General features: G+C 38.3%; 1 protein-coding gene and 1 pseudogene across 2 annotated transcripts in view; one reads left to right on the forward strand and one right to left on the reverse strand.

Moving 5' to 3' along the window:
- The window catches only part of LOC308243474 (A disintegrin and metallopeptidase domain 3-like), a gene marked incomplete at both ends in the record, with an annotated part of 133817 nt that overhangs the window by 2096 nt on the left and 110058 nt on the right, over window positions 1–21663 (forward strand). Inside the window, one exon of the mRNA XM_080659019.1 lies at window positions 18789–18844. Coding sequence (XP_080515145.1) covers window positions 18789–18844 — 56 coding nt within the window. The remainder of the gene's footprint in view (window positions 1–18788; window positions 18845–21663) is intronic.
- Window positions 20170–21011, reverse strand: LOC308243257 (putative protein FAM10A5; annotated as a pseudogene). Its single transcript has 2 exons — window positions 20261–21011; window positions 20170–20175 (listed from the first exon to the last, which is right to left on the reverse strand). The product of its transcript is annotated as a putative protein FAM10A5 (transcript).

A 21663-nucleotide genomic window follows, 5' to 3' on the forward strand; every position in this document is an offset into this window, starting at 1 on the left:
CAGAAAGCTCAGGCAACAGCTGAGGGCAATTGGATTGTGAGAAGAGGGTCCCTCTTGGCACACAAGGCAAGAGGGGCCAATGTAGAATGCTCAAGTGCCTTCCCAGCGCCTTAATTCCTTCTGAAAGGGATTAAATCCTTTCATGTCCTTTTTTAAAAATTTCTGCCAAACATTCCAAGAATTAGTTTGTAGGTTTGTTTGGGATAATTGTACAATATGCTGTTGTAAAATATCTAAAATTGTAATGACATTGTAGAATAATATCATGTAAGGATATTCTTTGCTCTAGGCCATGGCAATTCAATTTCAAACTGGCTGTCCATTTCTTTTTGTAGCTTTATATAAACTTTGCCAGGGAGGCAAAAACACAAATTACTTTAGTTCAAGAGGCCAAATATATTGACTTTCAATTACAATCCTTACTACTTTTGAAGGAAACTTCTCTTTGTTTCCTTCCAAAATAATTTTCAGGCTACAGAGAGTTTCAGTTAAAAATCTTTGTCACATGAAACAATTTCTCTTAAGGTTATGGTGACCACTAGTATGGATTAGATTTAATATTTGATTTTGATTTTATTTTATTTTAAAATAATTTAAAAAAATTTTTAAAAATTGTTATTTTTTACATATGTGTCCTTAATCCCCCATAACCCCCACCCCCCACATATGCCCCACCCCCTTGTTGTCTGTGTCCATTGATTAGGCTCATATGCATGCACTCAAGTCCCTTGGTTGATCTCTCCACCTTACCCCCACCCTCCCCTACCTTCCCTGAGGTATGACGTGCTGTTCGACATTTCTCAGTCTCTGGATCTGTTCTTGTTCCTCAGTCTATGCCATTCATTATATTCCACAAATGAGTGAGATCATTTGATATTTATCTTTCTCTGCCTGGCTTATTTCACTTAACATAATACTCTCCATCTCCATCCATGTTGTTGCAAATGGTAGGAACTCCATCTTTTTTACCGCAGCATAGTATTCCATTGTGTAGATATACCACAGTTTTTTAATCCACTCATCTGCTGATGGGCATTTAGGCTGTTTCCAAATCTTAGCTATGGTGAATTGTGCTGCTATGAACATAGGGGTGCATATATCCTTTCTGATTCATGTTTCTAGTTTCTTGGGATATATTCCTAGAAGTGGGATCACTGGGTCAAATGGGAATTCCATTTTTAGTTTTTTGAGGAAACTCCATACTGTTCTCCACAGTGGCTGCACCAGTCTGCATTCCCACTAGCAGTGCACGAGGGTTCCTTTTTCTCCACATCCTCGTCAGCACTTGTCATTTGTTGATTTGTTGATGATAGCCATTCTGACAGGTGTGAGATGGTACCCCATTGTTGTTTTGATTTGCATCTCTCTGATGATTAGTGACTTTGAGCATGTTTTCATATGTCTCTTGGCCTTCCTTCTGTCTTCTTTCGAAAAGTGTTTATTTAGATCTGTTGCCCATTTTTTGATTGGGTTGTTTATCTTATTTTATTAAGCTGCATGAGTTCCCTGTAAATGTTGGAGATTAAACCCTTATTGTTGATATCATTGGCAAATATGTTCTCCCATGCAGTGGGCTTTCTTGTTGTTTTATTGATGGTTTCCTTTGCTGTGCAAAAGCTTTTTATTTTCATGTAGTCCCATTTGTTTATTTTCTCTTTAGTTTCCATTGCCCTAGGGGCAGTATCAGTGAAGAAGTTCCTTCGACATATGTCTGAGATTTTTCTGCCTGCGGATTCCTCTAGTATTTTTATGGTTTCCTGTCTTTTGTTTAAGTCCTTTATCCATTTTGAGTTTATTTTTGTGTATGGTGTAAGTTGGTGATCTAGCTTCATTTTTTTGCATGTATCTGTCCAATTTTCCCAACACCGTTTGTTGAAGAGACTGTCTTGACTCCATTGTATGTTCATGCCTCCTTTGTCAAATATTAATTGAGAATAGTGATTTGGGTCAATTTCTGGGTTCTCTATTCTATTCCATTGATCTATATGTCTGTTCTTGTGCCAGTACGAGGCTGTTTTAAGAATAGTGGCTTTGTAATACAGCTTGCTATCTGGTATTGAGATCCCACTTACTTTGTTCTTCTTTCTCAGGATTTCTGCAGCTATTCGGGGTCTTTTTTTATTCCAGATACATTTTTGGAAAGTTCTTCCTAGGTCTGTGAAATATGTGGTTGGTATTTTAATGGGGAGTGCTTTGAATCTATAGATTGCTTTGGGTAGTATGGACATTTTGATGATGTCGATTCTACCAATTCATGAACATGGTATGTTCTTCCATCTGTTTATGTCTTCCTCTTTCTCTTTTTTCAGTGTCGTGTAGTTTTCCACGTATAGGTCTTTTACCTCCTTAGTTAAGTTTATTCCTAGGTATCTTAATTTTTTTGGTGTGATGATAAATGGGATTGCTTTTTTAGTCTCTCTTTCTGTAAGTTCACTATTGGTGTATAGAAATGCCATAGATTTCTTGGCATTAACTTTGTATCCTGCTACATTGCTGAATTCATTTATTAAGTCTAGTAATTTTTTGATGGAGTTTTTAGGGTTTTCTATGTACAGTATCATGTCATCTGCGAATAAGGACAGTTTTACTTCTTTTCCAATTTGGATACCTTTTATTTCTTCTTCTTGTCTGATCGCAATGGCTAGTACTTCCAGCACTATGTTGAACAGGAGTGGTGAGAGTGAGCATCCCTGTCTTGTTCCTGTTCTTATGGGAAATGGTTTTAGTTTTTGCCCATTCAGTATGATGTTGGCTGTGGGTTTGTCATATATGGCTTTTATTATGTTGAGTTATGATCCTTCTATTCCCACCTTATTGAGAGTTTTTATCAAGAAAGGGTGTTGGATTTTGTCAAATGCTTTTTCTGCATCAATTGATATGACTATGTGGTTTTTATCTCTCAATTTGTTTATGTGATGTATCACGTTTATTGATTTGCGAATATTGTACCATCCTTGCATCCCTGGGATAAATCCTACTTGGTCACAGTGTATGATCTTTCTGATGTACTGCTGGATATGATTTGCTAGAATTTTGTTGAGGATTTTGGCATCTATGTTCATGAGGGTTATTGGCCTGTAATTCTCTTTCATTGTGTTATCTTTATCTGGTTTTGTTATTAGGGTGATGCTGGCTACATAGAATGAGCTTAGAAGTGTTCCTTCCTCTTGAATTTTTTGGAATAGTCTGAGGAGGATAGGTTTTAGTTCTTCCTTGAATGTTTGGTAAAACTCCCCTGTGAAGCTGTCTCGCCCCGGGCTTTTGTTTGCTGGGAGCTTTTTGATGACTGCTTCAATTTCTTCAAAAGTTATCAGCCTATTGAGATTTTTAAAATCTTCCTGATTGAGTTTTGGAAGGTTGTATTTTTCTAGGAATGTGTCCATTTCCTCCATGTTGTCCAGTTTGTTGGAGTAGAGTTGTTCATAGTATTTTTTAACAATCCTTTGTATTTCTGTGGGTTCTGTTATTTCACCTCTTTCATTTCTGATTTTGTTTATTTGGGTCCTCTCTCTTTGCTTCTTGGTGAGCCTGGCTAGAGGTTCATCAATCTTGTTTATCCTTTTGAAGAACTAGCTCTTGGTTTTGTTGATCTTTTGTATTGTTTATTTTGGTCTCTATGTCATTTATTTCTGCTCTGATCTTTATTATTTCCTTCCTTCTGCTCACTGTGGGCTTTTCTTGTTGTTCTCTTTCTAATTCTTTGAGTTGTTGAGTTAGATGATTTATTAGCATTTTTTTCTTGTTTTTTGAGGCAGGCCTTTAGAGCTATAAACTTCCCTCTCAGGACTGCTTTCATTGTGTCCCATAGCATTTGCATTGTTGTGTTTTTATTGTCATTAGTCTCCAGGATGTTTTTAATTTATTTTATGATCTCGTTGGTCACCCAGTCATTGTTTAATAGCATGCTATTCAGCTTCCAAGTGTTTGAATTTTTTGGAATGTTTTTATTATAGTTTATTTCTAATATTATGCCATCGTGGCCCAAGAAAATGCTTGATATGATTTCAATCTTTTTGAATTTGGGGAGATTTTGCTTGTGACCCAATATGTGGTCTATTTTTGAAAATGTCCCATGTGCACTTGAGAAGAACGTATATTCCGTGGCTTTGGGGTGAAATGCTCTGAAGATGTCAATTAGGTCCATTTGATCTAGTGTGTCATTTAGAATTTCTGTTTCTTTGCTGATTTTTTTGTCTAGAGGATTTATCCAGTATGTCAGTGGTGTAGTAAAGTCTCCTACTATCATTGTATTGTCATCGATCTCTCCCTTGATATCTTCCAGGAGTTTTTTTATGTATTTGGGTGCTCCTGGATTGGGTGCATATATGTTTACCAGAGTTATATCTTCTTGTTGAATTGCTCCCTTTAGTATTATGTGGTGGCCTTCCTTATCTCTTGTTATGGCCTTTACTTTGAGGTCTATTTTATCAGATATAAGTATCGCAACCACAGCTTTTTTCTCATTTCCCTTTGCTTGAAAAATATTTTTCCATCCCTTTACTCTCAGTCTGTGTGAATCCTTTGCTCTGAGGTGGATCTCTTATAGACAGCAAATATATGGGTCATGTTTTCTTATCCATTCAGCTACCCTATGTCTTTAGATTGGTGAATTTAATCCATTTATGTGTAATGTTATTATTGACAAGTACATGTTTGTTGTCATATTTTTCCTTAGTGTTTGTGTTTCTTTTTGCCTTTCTCTTTCTTCTTACAACAGTCCCTTTAGCATTTCTTGCATCGCTGACTTGGTAGTGATAAATTCTCTTAGTCCTTTTTTTGTCTGTGAAGCTCCTGATTCCACCTTCAATTTTGAATGATAGCCTTGCTTGATAGCCTTGCTGAATATAATATTCTTGGATTCAGACCCTTGCTTTGCATCACGTTGTATGTTTCATTGCATTCCCTTCTGGCCTGGTGTGTTTCTGTTGAGAAATCAGTTGATATTCTAATAGGAGATCCCTTGTAGGTAACTTTCTGTCTCTCTCTGGCAGCCTTTAAGATTCTTACTTTGTCGTTAGTGTTCGCCAATTTAATTATGATGTGTCTTGGTGTCGGTCTTTTGGGGTTCAACTTGGTTGAGACTCTATGTAATTCTTGGACTTGTATAGTTTTTTTTGTGCCAATATCAGGGAAGTTTTCTGTCATTATTCCTTCAAACATGTTTTCTATTCTTTGCTTCTCTTCCTCTCCTTCTGGTATCCCTATTATTCTAATATTGTTTCGTTTTGTGTTGTCCCAAAGCTCCCTTAGGCTCTCCTCTTGCTTTTTAAGTCTTCTTTCCAGTTGCTGCTGTGTTTGTGTGTGTTTTTTCCTATCTTGTCTTCTAATTCGCTGATGCGGTCCTCAGCCTCTTCTAGTCTACTGTTTAAGCCTTCCAATGTGTACTTTATTGCAGCTATGTCATTCTTCATCTCCTCTTGGTTTCTTTTCATGTTGGTGACATTCTCATTCAGCTCCTTATAGTTCTCATTGAGTTGTGTTTATTTGTCATTGAGTTGTGTGTATTTGTCATCCATCCGTTTAAACATCCTTATAACCATTACTCTGAATTCTTTCTCTGTTAAGCTGCTAGCTTCAATTTCATTTAACTCCCTTTCTGGTGATTCCTCTTTTTCTTTTTTTGGGGAGTTGCTTTTTTGTCTCCCCATGTTTTTCTGTAATGTTTTAATTGTAGATCCAATTGCTTTGCTACCCAGGTTCTTTTGGTGATGGTGCTACTGGTGTAATCTCTCAGTTCTCCTGGGCTTGGTAATGTAGTGTAGCTCCCTACTTGAGCTATTTGGGTTCTCTTGATGTGGGCCTGCGATCTTGAGAGGCACAACTACGGTGTCTAGATGTCAGCAGCTGTGGAGGGGATTATCCCAATTTCTGCTGTCTTGCACTTTTAATTGAAATCATGCATGCCCAGTGGGGACTCACAGTGGCACCAAGGAACTGTCTGTCAGGGTGATGTGGGGGCCTGCACTCTGGAAAGGTGTGACTGTGATTCCCAGAGTTCTGTAGTTATGGGGTGGGCAGACTCAGCTTTCCCTGCTGCACCTGTGGTGGATAGGCGCTTACTCCCAGTGGTGGTTCACAGGAGCACCCACAGTAAGTTTTCCAGCGAGGCATACTGAAGCACTCTGAAGGGCCATGGTAGTGCAGCCATGTAATTGAGGTGCCTAGCTTCTAAAGATTTCTCTTTAGGGCAGATCCTATGGCCTCAGGGAGTATTCAGATTCCATGGTGTTATTCAGGGTGGGAAATGGGTGTGGCTATATTGGTTGCCTGGAGACTGGAGGGAGGGGCTATCTCTCAGGAGAAAATGGTGACCGGGGCTTAGATATGACTCAGCACCAGACTCGCTTCCACCTCTCCTGGACCGTCCGCTGCCTACTCTCCTCAGATTCCACAACCCCACCCCTTCTCCTGCATCTCAGCCACAGGTAAGTGTCCGTATCCAAAAGGTCCTACGAACTAGGCTCAGTGGAGAAAGGCGCAGGCCCCAGCATGAGGAGGGACCGTGTCTCTGCAAGTTCCTCTCTTGCTGGCACTGTGCAGTCCAGCAGCTCTTTAGTTCTGCCTTTGAGCTCAGATCCCAAATCCAGACTCCAAGGTCTAAAATCCACTACCTCCGGCAGTCCCATGGACCCCCCCTTTTTTTTTTTTTCCAGTCAGACACTTTGCCTGTCCTCAGGGATGTGGCTTGGTGCTGTGTAGTTTCTCCCTGTTCTTCTGGGCACAGAGGTCCGGCAGATTCTACTGCCTAGATCTTTGATTTTACCTTTATCGGGGGTATCTCTGCCCTTCCCAGCTGCAAACTGTCTCACCAGCTGCGTCTCCTTTGCCAATTTGGGCTGGATTCCACTTGTTTCAGCTGCTCCCTCTATTTGCTCTGGGACAAGGCTCAGGACACATCCGTCTATTCCGCCGCCATTTTGTCTCCCTCCTATAGCTTTAATTTCTTGAGTGATATATGAATATTATGCAATTATAAAGGTACTCAGTAATGTGACAGGAATCCAAGGATTGGAACCTCAGTGGCAGGGCCAGAGAGGTGCATGAATTGCCAACTGAAAAACTATTAGATACTGAGGCAGGTTTTATAGACTGAATGATCTATCTGTCTGTCTCACTTTATGGCACTCCCCCCAAAAATTCCAGTGATTATGAGTTTCTATAAGCTATTACACTAAAAACATAAGTATCCTGAGAGGTTAAAAATCGTAGGAAAGTATAACACATACCGGGATAATGAGAACAAAAAGAAAACATGAGTATCCACAAGAATAGCATAAAAAGAAAGGAAAAGCATAAAAAGAAAGGAAAGCATTTAGTACACCCAAACACACTTAATACACACACTCAACACACCCAACATTATGATGGGTAAGCATTTTTAAATATTCAGTTCACTAAGCACATTTAATAATTACAAATTTGTAAAATTTTGTTAAACGCCCTTAGCACATTCTATATAATAAAAGGCTAATATGCATATTATCCCTTCAACCAGGAATTCAACCAGGAGTTCAACAAGGAGTTTGACCAGGGGTCTGAGCCAGCCAGCCACCCACCTACAACCCCTCCCCTGGCTGGCCCCACCCTGATTGCCCCCTCCCCCCTGCACCTGTACATGAATTTATGCACCAGGCCTCTAGTGTAAAATAAAATCTTATAGCAGTAGGGGGAGACATTTTCAAATTCATTTTCATAGTGAGTCCAAAAAATGTTTTCCTCTAAGCATAATACCCTCTAAGTCCATCCATGTTGTTGCAAATGGTAAGATTTCATTCCTTTTAATGGCTAAGTAATATTCCATTACATATAGTATGTGCCACATCTTCTTTATCCATTTGTCTATTAATGGAAATTTAGGTTGCTGCCATATCTTGGCTATTATGAATAATGCTACAAAGACAAATACCATATTACTTCACTTATATGTGGGATCTAAAGAACAAAATAAATGAAGAAATAAAACATAAACAGACTCATAGATACAGAGAACAAACTGATGGTTGTCAGATATAAGGGTGGTTGAGGGGAGGCTGGTTGACAATGGTGAAGGTATTAAGAAATACAAATTGGTTCTTACAACATAGTCATGGGCATATAAAATACAGCATAAGGAATATAGTTAATAATATCATAGTAACCATGTATGCTGCCAGGTGGGGACCAGACTTATCCAGGGGATCACTTCCTAAATTATATAAATATGTAATCACCATGGTGCACACCTGGAACTAATATAATATTGAATATCAACTTTAATTGAAAACTAAAAATTGAGAGAAAAGAGAGAAAAACATTTTGTTTGTTTTTTATTTCAGATGGTGGTGGACAAATCACAAAGATATAAAGAATACTTGAAAAATAAATATTTTATTTAATGGACATATTTTAATTGAATGATCCAACTGAATGAATGCACTGGTTTCCCCTTTCTGCTATTGGTGAGGACTCACTGGACCCCACAGTGTATCACACATCAGGCTTTTTAAGGGCAAAGCATCTGGTGCAGCAGGAGAAAGAGAATTCAGGCAAATATCAGGATCCAAGAAACATCCAAAGTCAGCTCCTCATGAACCCAATCTCTGCTCCTAAAACATGCTGAGTCTCTGGTTTGGAATAACAAGACCTGGGGGAGGAACTTTTGCCTTGAGAGACTACTCCTTACAAAGCTTTCAGTCACTAGGAAGCCAAGCCAGCCCTGTCTAGATAGGTAGGGAAACACTAAGGAAGCTAACTTTAGCCAGGGAAGTTTTGTACCCTAAACAGTGCATTACAAATCTCACAGTCCTTTTGACTAAGAGTCAGACACATTCAGGCTTGGAGGCATCCCCAGAAATAAAGGCAGAACTTTGCTAATCCTGCTGTAAATCAGGTCTGTCTCCACAGTAATTAATGCATATGCTTCTTAAGAATATACAGGTGCTTCAACAAAATTGACAAGAGCACGTTAAAGAATTAAAAATCAAACACAGTATAAAACTCACTATATGGTCACAATTTAAAATTTATCAAAAAGACTGAAATATTTGGTAATTTAAAAATACACATGTATTTGGTAATTTAAAAATACACATGTATATCATTCATGAATTGAAGAAGATATCATCCTTTCTAATAAAAGAGTAATATGCAAATTGACCGTCACACCAAGACACAAGATGGCCACCCCCATGTGGTCAAAGATGGCTGCCCCCATGTGGACACAAGATGGCCACCACAAGATGGATGCCACAAGATGGCCTGAAGGGGAGGGCAGTTGTGGGAAGTTAGGGATGATCAGGCTGGCAGAGGAGGGCAGTTGGGGGGGTACCCAGGCCTGCTGGGGAGGGCAGTTGTGGGTGATCATGCCAGCAGGGAGGGCAGTTGGGGGGGACCAGGCCAGCAGAGGAGGGCAGTTAGGAGTGACCAGGCCAGCAGAGGAGGGCAGTTGTGGAAGACCAGGCCAGCAGGGGAGGGCAGTTGGGGGCAACCAGGCCTACAGGGGAGGGCAGTTACAGGGAGACAAGGCCTCCAGGGGAGGATGGTTGGTGGGGACTCAGGCCTGCAGGGGAGGGCAGTTGGGGGGGACCAGGCCAGCAGGGGAGGGCAGCTGGGGGGACCATGCCTTCAGGGGAGGGCAGTTGGGAGCCAGCAGTCCTGGATTGTGAGAGGGATGTCCAACGGGTGGTTGGACATCCCTCTAGGGGTCCCAGATTGGAGAGGGTGCAGTCTGGGCTGAGGGACACCCTCTCCGTGCATGAATTTCATGCACCGCGCCTCTAGTCTATATATATAAAAGCCTAAGCGACCTTTAAAACCGGTCAACCGGTTGCTGTGATGCACACTGACCACCAGGGGCAGAAGCTTAACACAGGAGCTTCCCCTTGGTGGACAGTGTGCTCCCACAGCCAACCTCTCTCAGCCAGCCAATCTCCTACAGTCCCTCCCCTAGGATGGCTGGCCCCTATTGGCCCCAACCGGGGCTGGTTGGCCAACCTCCCACGGTTTCTCCCCCTGGCTGGCCTGCCAGCCCCGACTGTCTCCTATCGGTCCTGATCACTGGCCAGGCCAAGGGACCCTACCTGTGCGTGAATTCGTGCACCGGGCCTCTAGTACATTATAATGGATATTAAATAACTAATGGTTGAGAATTAAAAAAGTACAAACCAAAGTACTTTACTTTGAGTCATGCTCTTAAGATGATATAGGGAATAATGTATAATTACAAATACCTGAAAAGCCAAAAAAGTTTTTAATATTAGTACTTAAAATTAATTATAACCTTAAAAATTTAAATATATGGCTAAAATGAAGATGTAGAAGTAATGAAAGAGAAAGTTAAGCTAGAATAGTCTGGATCCACAGTGTCAGAAGTTTATTTCTGTTAAAAATGTAGGACATATTTTGGTGAGGTAGACTAAGGAAAATGGATAGGAGAGGAAAAATATGTAATGTTAGAAATGAGAAATATATAAATATAAATGTGTAAATAAAAGATCAAACATATATGCATATTAATTGTTTTGTAAAATAGTTAAATTCATAAAAATATAATAGAGCTGACCTAAGATAAAACAAACAGCACTGATACTTTTTTCCTATTGAGAAACTAACACATCTTTAAAATCATATGACACCACCCCTCCCACAATCCCAGGATATATTGATTCTATGATAGGATAAAGAAGATGTGGTGTGTACATACTACTCAACCATAAGAAAAGAGGAAATACTACCATTTGTGACAACATGAATGGATATTGAGAATACATGCTAAGCAAAATAAGTCAGAAAAAGTTAAGAACCATCTGATTTCACTCATATGTGGGATATAAAACCAAAAGCAACAAATAAACAAACAAGAAAAACAAAAACTCATAGAATTAGACAACAAGCTGTATAGTGGTTACCAGAGGGAAGCAGGGTGGGGGAGATAGTAGAGAGTAAAGGGGGTCAAATATATGGTGAGGGAAGATGATTTAACTGTGGATGATTTGACAATACAACATGAAGGTCATATATCATAGAAATGTACACTTGTAAGGTATATAATTTTATAATCGAACTAGAGGCCCATTGCAGGAAGATTCCTGCAAGAACAGGGCTTCCAGCGGGCTTCCCTCCCATCACCGCCACCCCTCCCACCCCCGCCGCCGCCCCGTGCTTTCCCTTCCCTTGCGCCGCCTCTGCCCCCCACCCCGCGCTTTCCCTCCTGCCATTGCTGCTGCCCCGCACTTTTCCTCCTGCTGCGGCTGCCCCCCAAACCCCCGCGCTTTCCCTCCCGCCGCCACCGCAGCCTCGCTTTCCGCTTTCCCTCCCTCTTTCTTCTATGCTGTCTTCAGTCTTCACTCCATCTGTGTATGCAAATTAACTGCCATCTTTTGTTGGGTTAATTTGCATACTTGCTCTGATTGGCTGGTGGGCGTAGCAGAGTGATGGTTAATTTGCATGTTTCTCTTTTATTAGTGTAGATGTCACCCCAATAAGTTTAATGAAAAGAAGGAAAATGGTTATAATTATTTCAAATACAATTTTTTTTGTACTTCCAAACTCCTATGTGTCCTAACTCAGATTAGAAAGTTTAATTGTGTCGTTTTCAGACATAACCACCAACTTGATTATTTTATTGTCTTGAAGCTCACATGACTGGTAGTATTTCTTTTGTGCCTGGGGTCTTTGGTTCAACATTCTATTTTTGCTATTCATCCATATAGATCGTATATAAAATAGTTTATAATTTTAAAATCTGCATAGTATACTAAAAGTTAAAATATTAACCTGGTAGTGAAATGATTTACAGTTTATAACTGTGATGAATCAATTTGCTCCAATGGAACAAGTGTCTTGTTGATATATGCTTTCATCTGCATATTTTTAGTGGTAAAATACTGATTTATAGAGTAAGTGTACATTTAAATTTATAGAAATCAGGTAGTATACTTAAATTCTTATAGTATTTTTTAAACTTCATTTTTATTGTTTACACTCTTACAGATATTGCCCTCCCCTCCACTTTATTCCCCCTTCTACCCATCCCCACACTTTGGATTGCTGTCTGTGTCCTATGGTTAGGCATACATGTTCTTTGGCTAAGCCTTTCACCTTCTTCATCTAGTTCCCCCTCTCCCACCTGCCAGTCTGTTCCCTGTATCCATACCTCTGTTTCTGTTTTGTTCATCAGTTTATTTTGTTCGTTAGATTCCACATGTTAGTGAGATCATATGGTATTTGTCTTTCACTGACGGGCTTACTTCACTTAGCATAATAATCTCCAGGTCCATCCATGCTGTTGCAAAAGGTAAGAGGTCCTTCGGTTTCATAGCCACGTAGTATTCCATTGTGTAGATATACTACAGCTTTTTATCCACTCATCTACTGATGTATATTAGGACTCTTTTCAGATCTTGGCTAATGTAAATAACACTGGAAGTAACGCATAGAGGTGCATAGATTCTTTGAATTGGTGTTTTAGGATACTTAGGGTATATTCCCAGAAGTGGAATCACTGGGTAAAAAGGCAGTTCCACTTTTTTATTTTTGGGGGAACCTCCATACTGTTTTCCACAGTGGCTGCATTCCCACCATCAGTGCACTAGGATTTCCTTTTCTCCGCATCCTTGCCAACACTTGTTATTGGTTTATTGGTGGTAGATAGCCACTCTGGCAGGTGTTAGATTTGCACTAGTGGTGTATGAGTTTCTGTTATTCCACATTCTTACTAATACTTGGCATTCTCAATATTTGTTGTTTGCAATTTTGTTACTTTTATTCCCTTTTCCTATTCTTTTTTATTTATTTGTCATCCCACAAATAGTGATGTTGAGTGACATGTAGAATATTAATAGGCCAATTGGATATGAATTGCAAGTATCATTCTTTAGTCAGGGGATTGCCTTTTAACATTCTTAATTGTGTCTTTAGATGCACAAAGTTTTTAATTTTGATGATGTCTAATTAATCAACTATTTATTTTATGGCTATTCTTTTTATCGTCTATTTAATAATTATCGACTAACACAAGGTCATGGAAATATTCTCCTATAGTTTCTTCTCAAAACATCATAATATTAGTTTTCACATATCTGTGAACATTTCTAAGATACTTTTATCATATAGAAGGGAGTCATTTTTTCCTATGGCCTTCATGTAAGTAATAGATACTCATAGGAAAAATATTATTTTTCCTTTAATTTAAATAGGTACCTTTGTCCCCCCAAAATGTTATCTTTTGTGGATTTATTCTAAACTCATTTTTTTCCAGGTGATATAATTCTTTTTAAACAAATGGACCACTTAATTACTGTGGCTTTATAGTAAGTCTTGAAATTTAGTATTTAAAGTCTTTCTATTTCTGCCATGGCCACTGTGGCTCAGTTGTTTGAGCTTTGTCTCACGTGCCAAAGGTTTGCTGGTTTGATTCCTTTAGGGCACATGCCCAGGTTGCAGGCTTGGATCCCCAGTAGGGGGGCATGTAAGAGGCAGTGCCCATTGATATTGCTCTCTCACATTTATGTTTGTCTCTCTCTTTCTCCCTCCTTCCCTCTTCCTTCCTCTCTTTCTAAAATCAGTTAAATAAATAAATATGTCTTTCTACTTGTTGCTTTTCTTCAGAATTTTGTCTATTTTAAGTCTTTTGTTTTTATATATATACTTGAAATTATCTTGCCAAATTTTACAAATAAGTTGTTGGATAACATTCGAACTACAATTAAATTTTGATTGTAATAAAAACTTGATATCAATATTTCCAGTTCATGATATTGATACATCATTTCCTTAGTTCTTATTTAATTTTCTCTTTTATACTTTGTAGTTTTATGTTGAGGTCTGCATATGTTATTTTTTCCTGATGCTTTGGTAAATGGTATTAATAAAGTTTCTCTTTCCAGTATTTTATCTCTAACATTATAGAAATAAAATTGATTTTTGTATATTTAACTATATCAATATTTGCAAATAATAAATCACTGTCATAAATAATAGTTTTCTGTTGTTTCCTTTGGTTTTTCCATTTGTTGCATTCATATCAGTTGCAGAAAAGCACAGTTTTTCCCCCAAATCTTTATGCTTTTTTTTTGTACTGTCTAGGAATCCTCTATGATGTTGAGTAGCAGGTAATAGTTCATTTAGTTTATTGATGCTTTTGTGTTTGTTGTGTTTTTATTATAGGAAGAAACTATCAATATTTAAAAGTGACATTTGCTGTAGGTTTCATAAATGACCTTCCTTCGTTTTTAGAAGCTTTTCAAGTTTTTGATAGATCTATCTGCAGATACATATAAGTGTGTATATCTGTGTCTATGTATGTATGTATACATTTCCTGTCAGTGTACTAGTAGTGAAGCAGCCTTTTATTCCTTGGATAAAGACAATTTTGTCATGACATATTCTATATGTGTTAGATTTAACTTGTGCATTTTTTTTTAGGGCTTTGAAATTATGATCATGAGAAGTATTTTGCTTCCTCAGAATATAGCTGTCTTGTTGCAATACTGCTTCATATAAGTAGTTGGGAAGTTTTCTGATTTTATATTTCATGCATTTTTGTAAGACTAGTATTTTGCCTTATTCAAATGTTTAGTGCAGTTCACCATTGAATGAATATCTCTGGTCTTGGAGATTCTTTTGTGAGAAGATTTGTAACTACAAAATTAATAATTCTAGATAGAGTGGATTTAAACCTATTGATTTTTATTATCTTTGTATGTTCTTTATTCTGTTACATTTTTCAGTTCTTACCATAATTTTTTTTTTACTGTTTAATCTATTTTTAATTACATTTTAGCTATTTTTTCAATTTAAGCACCAGTTTCCTATTAGTAGGGAGAGGAAAATGGTGCTTAGAAGTCAATCTCTATGCTTGGTATGAATTGCAACAGGGGTTTCACTGTTTATATGTAATTCAGTGGCCCATGTCAGAAAATATATGTGTATATAAATAAATATGATGTAGGGTGTGTGTGCACCTGTGTTGGGGTGTGTATAAATATGCATGTGTGTTTATATTAAAACCTTGTTTATGTTGATATATCCAATTTCAGTAGAAAACTTCAGGTAAAGAAAAATGGGGGGCAGAACATATATGGCAAAAGCAAACAGCAATAGATTTGGCTTATACACTAATATACAAATTTCTTAAAAAGTAATTAGTGTAAACTTTCCAACTAGATCAGAGATGGCCACTTTGGGTGAAAAAATTAAATGCTATCTGCAAGAAATACTCTTTAAATATAAGATAAATAGATTCAAAGAAAAGAATGTAAAAAATTTAACTGAAACCCAAATCAATAATAAATGTAAGTTGATAAATTGATACAAGAGAAGTAGCCTTCAGGACAAGCATATTAATAGGATAAGTAATTGTATGTCATAATAATAAATAAGGCACAATAATCTTAAAAATATTTGCATCTATTAAGAACATATCAAAACATCTCTCAAAAATATGTAGTAGTAAAAAGTTGACAAATCCACAATTACATTAAAGATTTAAAAACTCTTCTCTCAGTAAATTAAATAAAAAAACACCTTAATAATCAACAGAGATATGGAAAAATTAAAGTGGTAATAGTCTCCTTGATTTTAATTGACATGTGTAGAAGACAGGCAGTGGGTATTGAATTCATATAAAATTAATTTTCTGTAATTATTGATAAGGTTCATTATAAATCTACCATCTTGATATCTGTTTTTCCCTCAATAGGTTTCTTTTGACTAAAGTAGAAATGCAATATCTGATTATAGATTATAATCATGAAAATATTTTTATTAATAAACTAGAGGCCCAGTGCACGAATTCATGCATGGGTGGGATCCCTCATCCTGGCCAGCGATGGGGGCCGAACAGGGGTGGGGGGGCAGTTGGCTGAGGGGAAGGACCACAGGAGGTTGGCCAGATGACAGTGGGGAGAGACTACGGGAGGTTGGCCAGCCGTGGGAGGTTGGCTATGGGAGCACACTGACCACCAGGGGGCAGTTCCTGTATTAAGCATCTGCCCCCTGGTGGTCAATACACATCATAGCGACCGGTCGACCAGTTGTTCCATCGTTTGTTTGATTGCTTAGCCAGGGGTCCTCAAACTATGGCCCGTGGGCCACATGCGGCCCGCCGAGGACATTTATCCGGGCCGCTGGGTGCCACTGCCTGTCCTGCTTAGCAGCCGACTCGTCCCGGGCCTGCAGTGCACATAGGAATTTGTTCATAGTTTTTTTTTTTGTTTTTTTTTTAACTATATCCGGCCCTCCAATGGTCTGAGGGACAGTGAACTGGCTCCCTGTTTAAAAAGTTTGAGGACCTCTGGCTTAGGCCAGTGGTCGGCAAACCACGGCTTGCGAGCCACATGCAGCTCTTGGGCCCCTTGAGTGTTCTAATGCCACTTCTTCAAAATAGACTTGCCCAGGCCGAAAACCGACTTCTGTGCATGGGACACGAAGTTTCATTCGCACTGTACGTGCGTGCTTGCACGTGATATTTTGTGGAAGAGCCACACTCAAGGGGCCAAAGAGCTGCATGTGGCTCAGGAGCTGCGGTTTGCCGACCACTGGCTTAGGCTTTTATATATAAAGATAGACTTAAATAAGTTGCCCACAAAATTTCACTAGTCAAATGTTTTTAAGGTGTCAGGCAATATTTAAGAAAAGATAAGTATCTTTTTCTGAGAATAGAACATAAATCAATTCTTCAGATTTTTAATCATTTTAAGAGGTTAATGTCACTGTTATAGAGTGGACAAATAAAGTGGGGGAAAGAAAGTTATAGGTCCTTACACTTGCAAAATATTTAAAATTGAAATTAGCAAATAATTGTAAAATATTATGACCAAGTAGCTTTATTCTCTGTGGAAGGATCTCTTAATATCAGAAAAATATATTCAATAAACTCATCACACTAACATATTGAGAAAAATAATTACTATATCCCACATTTACACATACGTAATCACCAAATACACAATATCTCACTTTAGAAGAGAACAGACTCAATGAGATTTACATGAATCTAAGCAAAACAATTGCACCACGAAGAAACTGTAACATGTGTCAGGCTTAATGTTATAAACAGTAAAGCATTTCATTTTAGGGCCAGAGTAAGGCAGAATGCTTATTATTCAATAATAAAAATCAGGGAACAGAAATGTAGAACAAGTACAGGGGTGGGCAAACTTTTTGACTCGAGGGCCACAATGGGTTCTTAAACTGGACCGGAGGGCCGGAACAAAAGCATGGATGGAGTGTTTGTGTGAACTAATATAAATTCAAAGTAAAGGAGCGGTGGGGAGACCAAGAGAACCAGATAGAACAGCCGAACGGGCTGGATCCGGGCCGCGGGACGTAGTTTGCCCACGGCTGGGTCAGAAGGTAAGACAGAGACCAGCTATTGCATATGTCACGTTTCTGCCTTCAATGACTGTTTATTTGGTGATGCCGTTATCTGATTTCCACAATGTAGAAAACAAATTATACAGATCCATTCTCAAACAATAGAATGAAGATAGGATACTAAAAGAAGTAGTACTCAAAACTATTCTTTTCCTACATATTTTGTATAAATACAAAAAAAAAGTCACAAAGCACATCATGAAATTTGTAAGATTTGGGAGGCATCTTTATATGTACAATACCCTGGAAATTGCAACTTGTTATTATCTTTCAGAATGCATCTCTAAATTATAGATGAATATGTAAAATTTAAAAACTACTTATTACATAAAATGGATCAAAAGTTAAATAGTTAAAACACCTACAGTAGGTTGGTGTAACTATACTAATATCAGAGTAGAATTTGAAGAAATACTTTTAGAAATAAATGCTACCTTATTATTGATAAGTGCTCAATTTATCCTGAAGATATCAACATACTAAATCTGTTTGCACCCAACAACATAGCTCCAAAAAGATGCAGGGCATAAAACCCTCCGATTAAAAGGAAAAAGACACAATGTCACAATAAACTTGGAAATGCCTTTTTCAATAAACTACAGAACACTGCACACTAAAGGGTTGAAAATGACAATACAGAAAATTGCACCAATGACAAAATTCACATTCTTTACAAATATGGAACCTTTACCAGAATTAACTATGTGCTACCCCCTAAGAAATGGATATGTTTTATGCTGATGCTCCAGAGTGTGTTCTCTGAGCTGCAGTCTCTGAGGGGATTTGTGTAAGTTGGGGTGTGCCCTTGTGATGAGCACTGTGGAAGGGGAGGGAAAAAACAGGGATGGGGAGAGGATCAACCGAGTCTCAACAAGAGGGAAGCTGGCATGACCCATGAACAAATCTGGAGCTGGGGGGAGGGGCTTCTTATTAAACGTGGACTCTCCCTGAAAGTTGTGAGGCAAATCCCGAGGAGAACAGCAGGTGAAAGACGGTGAGCAGGCAGTGCTTCTGACAGTTACGGCTACTCCCTTTCACCTTAAAAGGGGACCTGCATTATATTCCTCAAATTTCCCATGTATCTGTGATAGAAACTGCAAAGGAGAAAAAAAGATAATAAAATTCAAGTTTCTTCAAAGGTTCCTTAGCATTTCTAAATGTAATCATTTTAAATTACATTTGATCATGATAGGTAATAAATGCCAATGACGAATGCTCTTAATTTGAAATAGATTTAGACTCCTTGAATTTCTGTCGTACATTCTGTGATTAAAGAGAGATAGCAATATACTTCTATATGTCTATATAATTTTGACGCATGCATGATACAATCTTGGTTTACACGAATGAGTGCATTTTAAAAAAGTATGGCTTTTGAATTGAAGAATTTCACATTTTTAATTATTGCTTTCTCTCTGAATACTCTGTTGTAGGTCATTTATGCCATCCAAATTAACAGGAAAACATATACTCTCCATCTTAAAAAACAGTAAGTGGCCATTCTTTTTTCATATAGTTGTTTTTAGTGTCTTAAATTTGTATATTCACTACCCTAAACGGTGACTAAACAAAACCATGAATATTACACTTGTTTAACATGTTATATCTTCTTCATGAATCATGTAAGACTAGAATTTCAGCCTTGATTTTGAGATTTGAAATTTATTTTTCTAGCCAAATTCTAATTTAATGATGTCAATATTAAGGCATGTTAGATAGATTAAAATTACTCTGTGTAACTCCTTAAAATGCAACTACAATTGTAACAATTAAGGGTATGATTTTATTTGACATGTTTAGCTTCTTTTGTCTTCTTGTTATTTTAAATATTTACATGATTTTAAGAACTTTACTTGACATTCTAGAATATTTTTTTCTCAATTTTAATGTCTTAAGTATTCTGTTTTCTATCTTCATTCTAGGAAATCAATATTAATAACTTTGTGTGCACTTTTCCCAATATTCTATTTATATTTCATTCTTCTATTAAATAAAACCTACCCACAATTTTGTTTTTACCAGAGTGGAAATAGGGTATTACTACTGGCAGGTCTTATTGATTAATGGTGCTTATTTCCTTGCTCTTTATGTATTTCATAACTCACCCTTCAATAGATAACATTTAACAGTATGTAATATATATATATATATATATATATATATATATATATATATATATACACACACACACACATATATGTAAAGAAAAATGTCAGGCAGAGGCAGTTAGGGGTAAATGGACTGGCAGGGAGGCAGTTAGGGGTGACCAGACCATCGGGGGGGCAGCGAGGGGTTATCAGGTCAGCAGGCAGAGGCAGTTAGGGGTGATCAGGCTGGCAGGCAGGTGAGTGGTTAGGATAGGCCTGATGGGATTGGGCCTAAACCGGCAGTCGGACATCCCCCAAGGCGTCCTGGATTGGAGAGGGTGCAGGCTGGGCTGAGGGGACCATCCCTCCTCCCTCCCTGCCCCCATGCATGAATTTTGTGCACCGGGCCTCTAGTGTCAAAATATCAGAGCAACCCAACGGTTATGAATCTCATCAGCAAATTGTCAGCCAAATTTGAAGTCAAGCATAATACCCTTCTGACAAATAAAGCCCTTGCTGAAGGAAAAGCAACTTGGATCACCCAATGGATGTCACAATAATACAAACCAGTGTACCTCTGACCTTCTCATGACAAAAGCTGGGGTGCTTTGTAGAGAATCCCTACCCCTCTGTCCCAAATGCAGCTTTAACATTTTACAGTGGTTTGCCATTATGGTATTCATTCAGATAATGTTTTCCTACTAGAAATTACAAAGTTTAAACACTTTTAAACCTTAAAAATATTTAAAAACAAATTTAAAAAGTGTGTTAAACCCTACATTTTTCTTTACATATATGTGTGTGTGTGTATATATAACCCTTTCCATTCTTTCTTTGATCTCTTGTTCTTCCCATTTCCACTAATACTTTCTCCAATGTTCTGCAATTTTCTGGGCCCTTAGTTGAACTTCTTTCAGCATCGCACTAGCATCTTCATCATAATCCAATTTACATGCAAGGGCAAGATCATGGGCAGCTTCTTCCCAGAGGCCCTGAAGTCTGTGTGCTTTCCCCTCGCCACTTGTAAGGCTCAGCTGAATCAGGATTTATTCAATAGCTCTGTCACAGTCTCAGATGGCAGCATTTGGCTTCTGTCATTTGATGAAGACACTGGCTCTCTTGGCATACAGAATGGCCAAATGAGGATTCAGCTTGATGGCATCTGTGAACAAGTCTATGGCTTTCTGTAGTTCACCATCATTTAGGCTGGGTATCAATGGCAGCCACTTTTTTATCATTTGCCTGATCCATCATCTCATCAGTTATCTTTACATTTTCATCTCCCATTTCTTGAGGGCGTCAGTGTCTGGTTCAATCACACCCTCATTGTCGATTTCTAGATCACATTCCTCACTTGATGGTTCATCTGTCTTTTTGTCTTCCTCCACCTTCTTACTATCTGTTTTTCCTCCTTATTTTCTTCTGATTTAGTTTTATAAGTAGCAGGTGGCATTTTACCTCCCATTCTCTCCACCCACTCCCTCAGGAAGCACATTTCCTTGGTGTGCTTGGGTCCTGCTTACACATTTTCAGGAAGGCCCGGAGTTCCCTCACTTTGCAGGGGTCCATGGTGGGGAAGTGGGGGCAGGTGGTGAAGGAGGTGGTGGCAGGGTTGCAGGAACAGGTGCTACCTCAGCCTGACCGTGTGGAAGGAGGCGGCAGCCGAGAGGCCAACAGTATGTAATATTGATAGGTAATGAGGTTATTCCCAGAAATTGTCATTTGTTTATTGAGTCCTGAAATAAACATTCTTGTATATGTATCTATAATAATAAAAGCGTAATATGCTAATCAGACTGGCCATCCTTCCAGATGACCTTCCAGACGAAGCCTGGGTCCTGGGGGCCAGAGGGAAGTGGGTGCTGGTAGAAGGGGAAAGGAAGGCCTACTTTTGCATGAATTTCATGCATCGGGCCTCTAGTTTTTATATAATATAGATTTTGTTTGGTAGCCTTGATATCAAGAAATGGGTTTCTGGGTCAAGAGTGTGAATAATAATGACAATAGTGATGATAATAATAAAAACAACAAAAGTAACTGGCATTTATTGAACACATAACATTTTCTGGGGATATTTCTAAGCAATTTTCATGTAGTATCTGATTTAATATTCACATTTTATAGTATATTAAGACTTTGAGAAACATTGCCATTGTCTTTTTGAAAAGATGATAGCAATTTAGATTTACAAAAGCCCTCATTATGTGCTAAAATATTCTAT

The sequence above is a fragment of the Plecotus auritus genome (genome assembly GCF_963455305.1).
Source record: "Plecotus auritus genome assembly, chromosome: 3".
NCBI lineage: Eukaryota > Metazoa > Chordata > Mammalia > Chiroptera > Vespertilionidae > Plecotus > Plecotus auritus.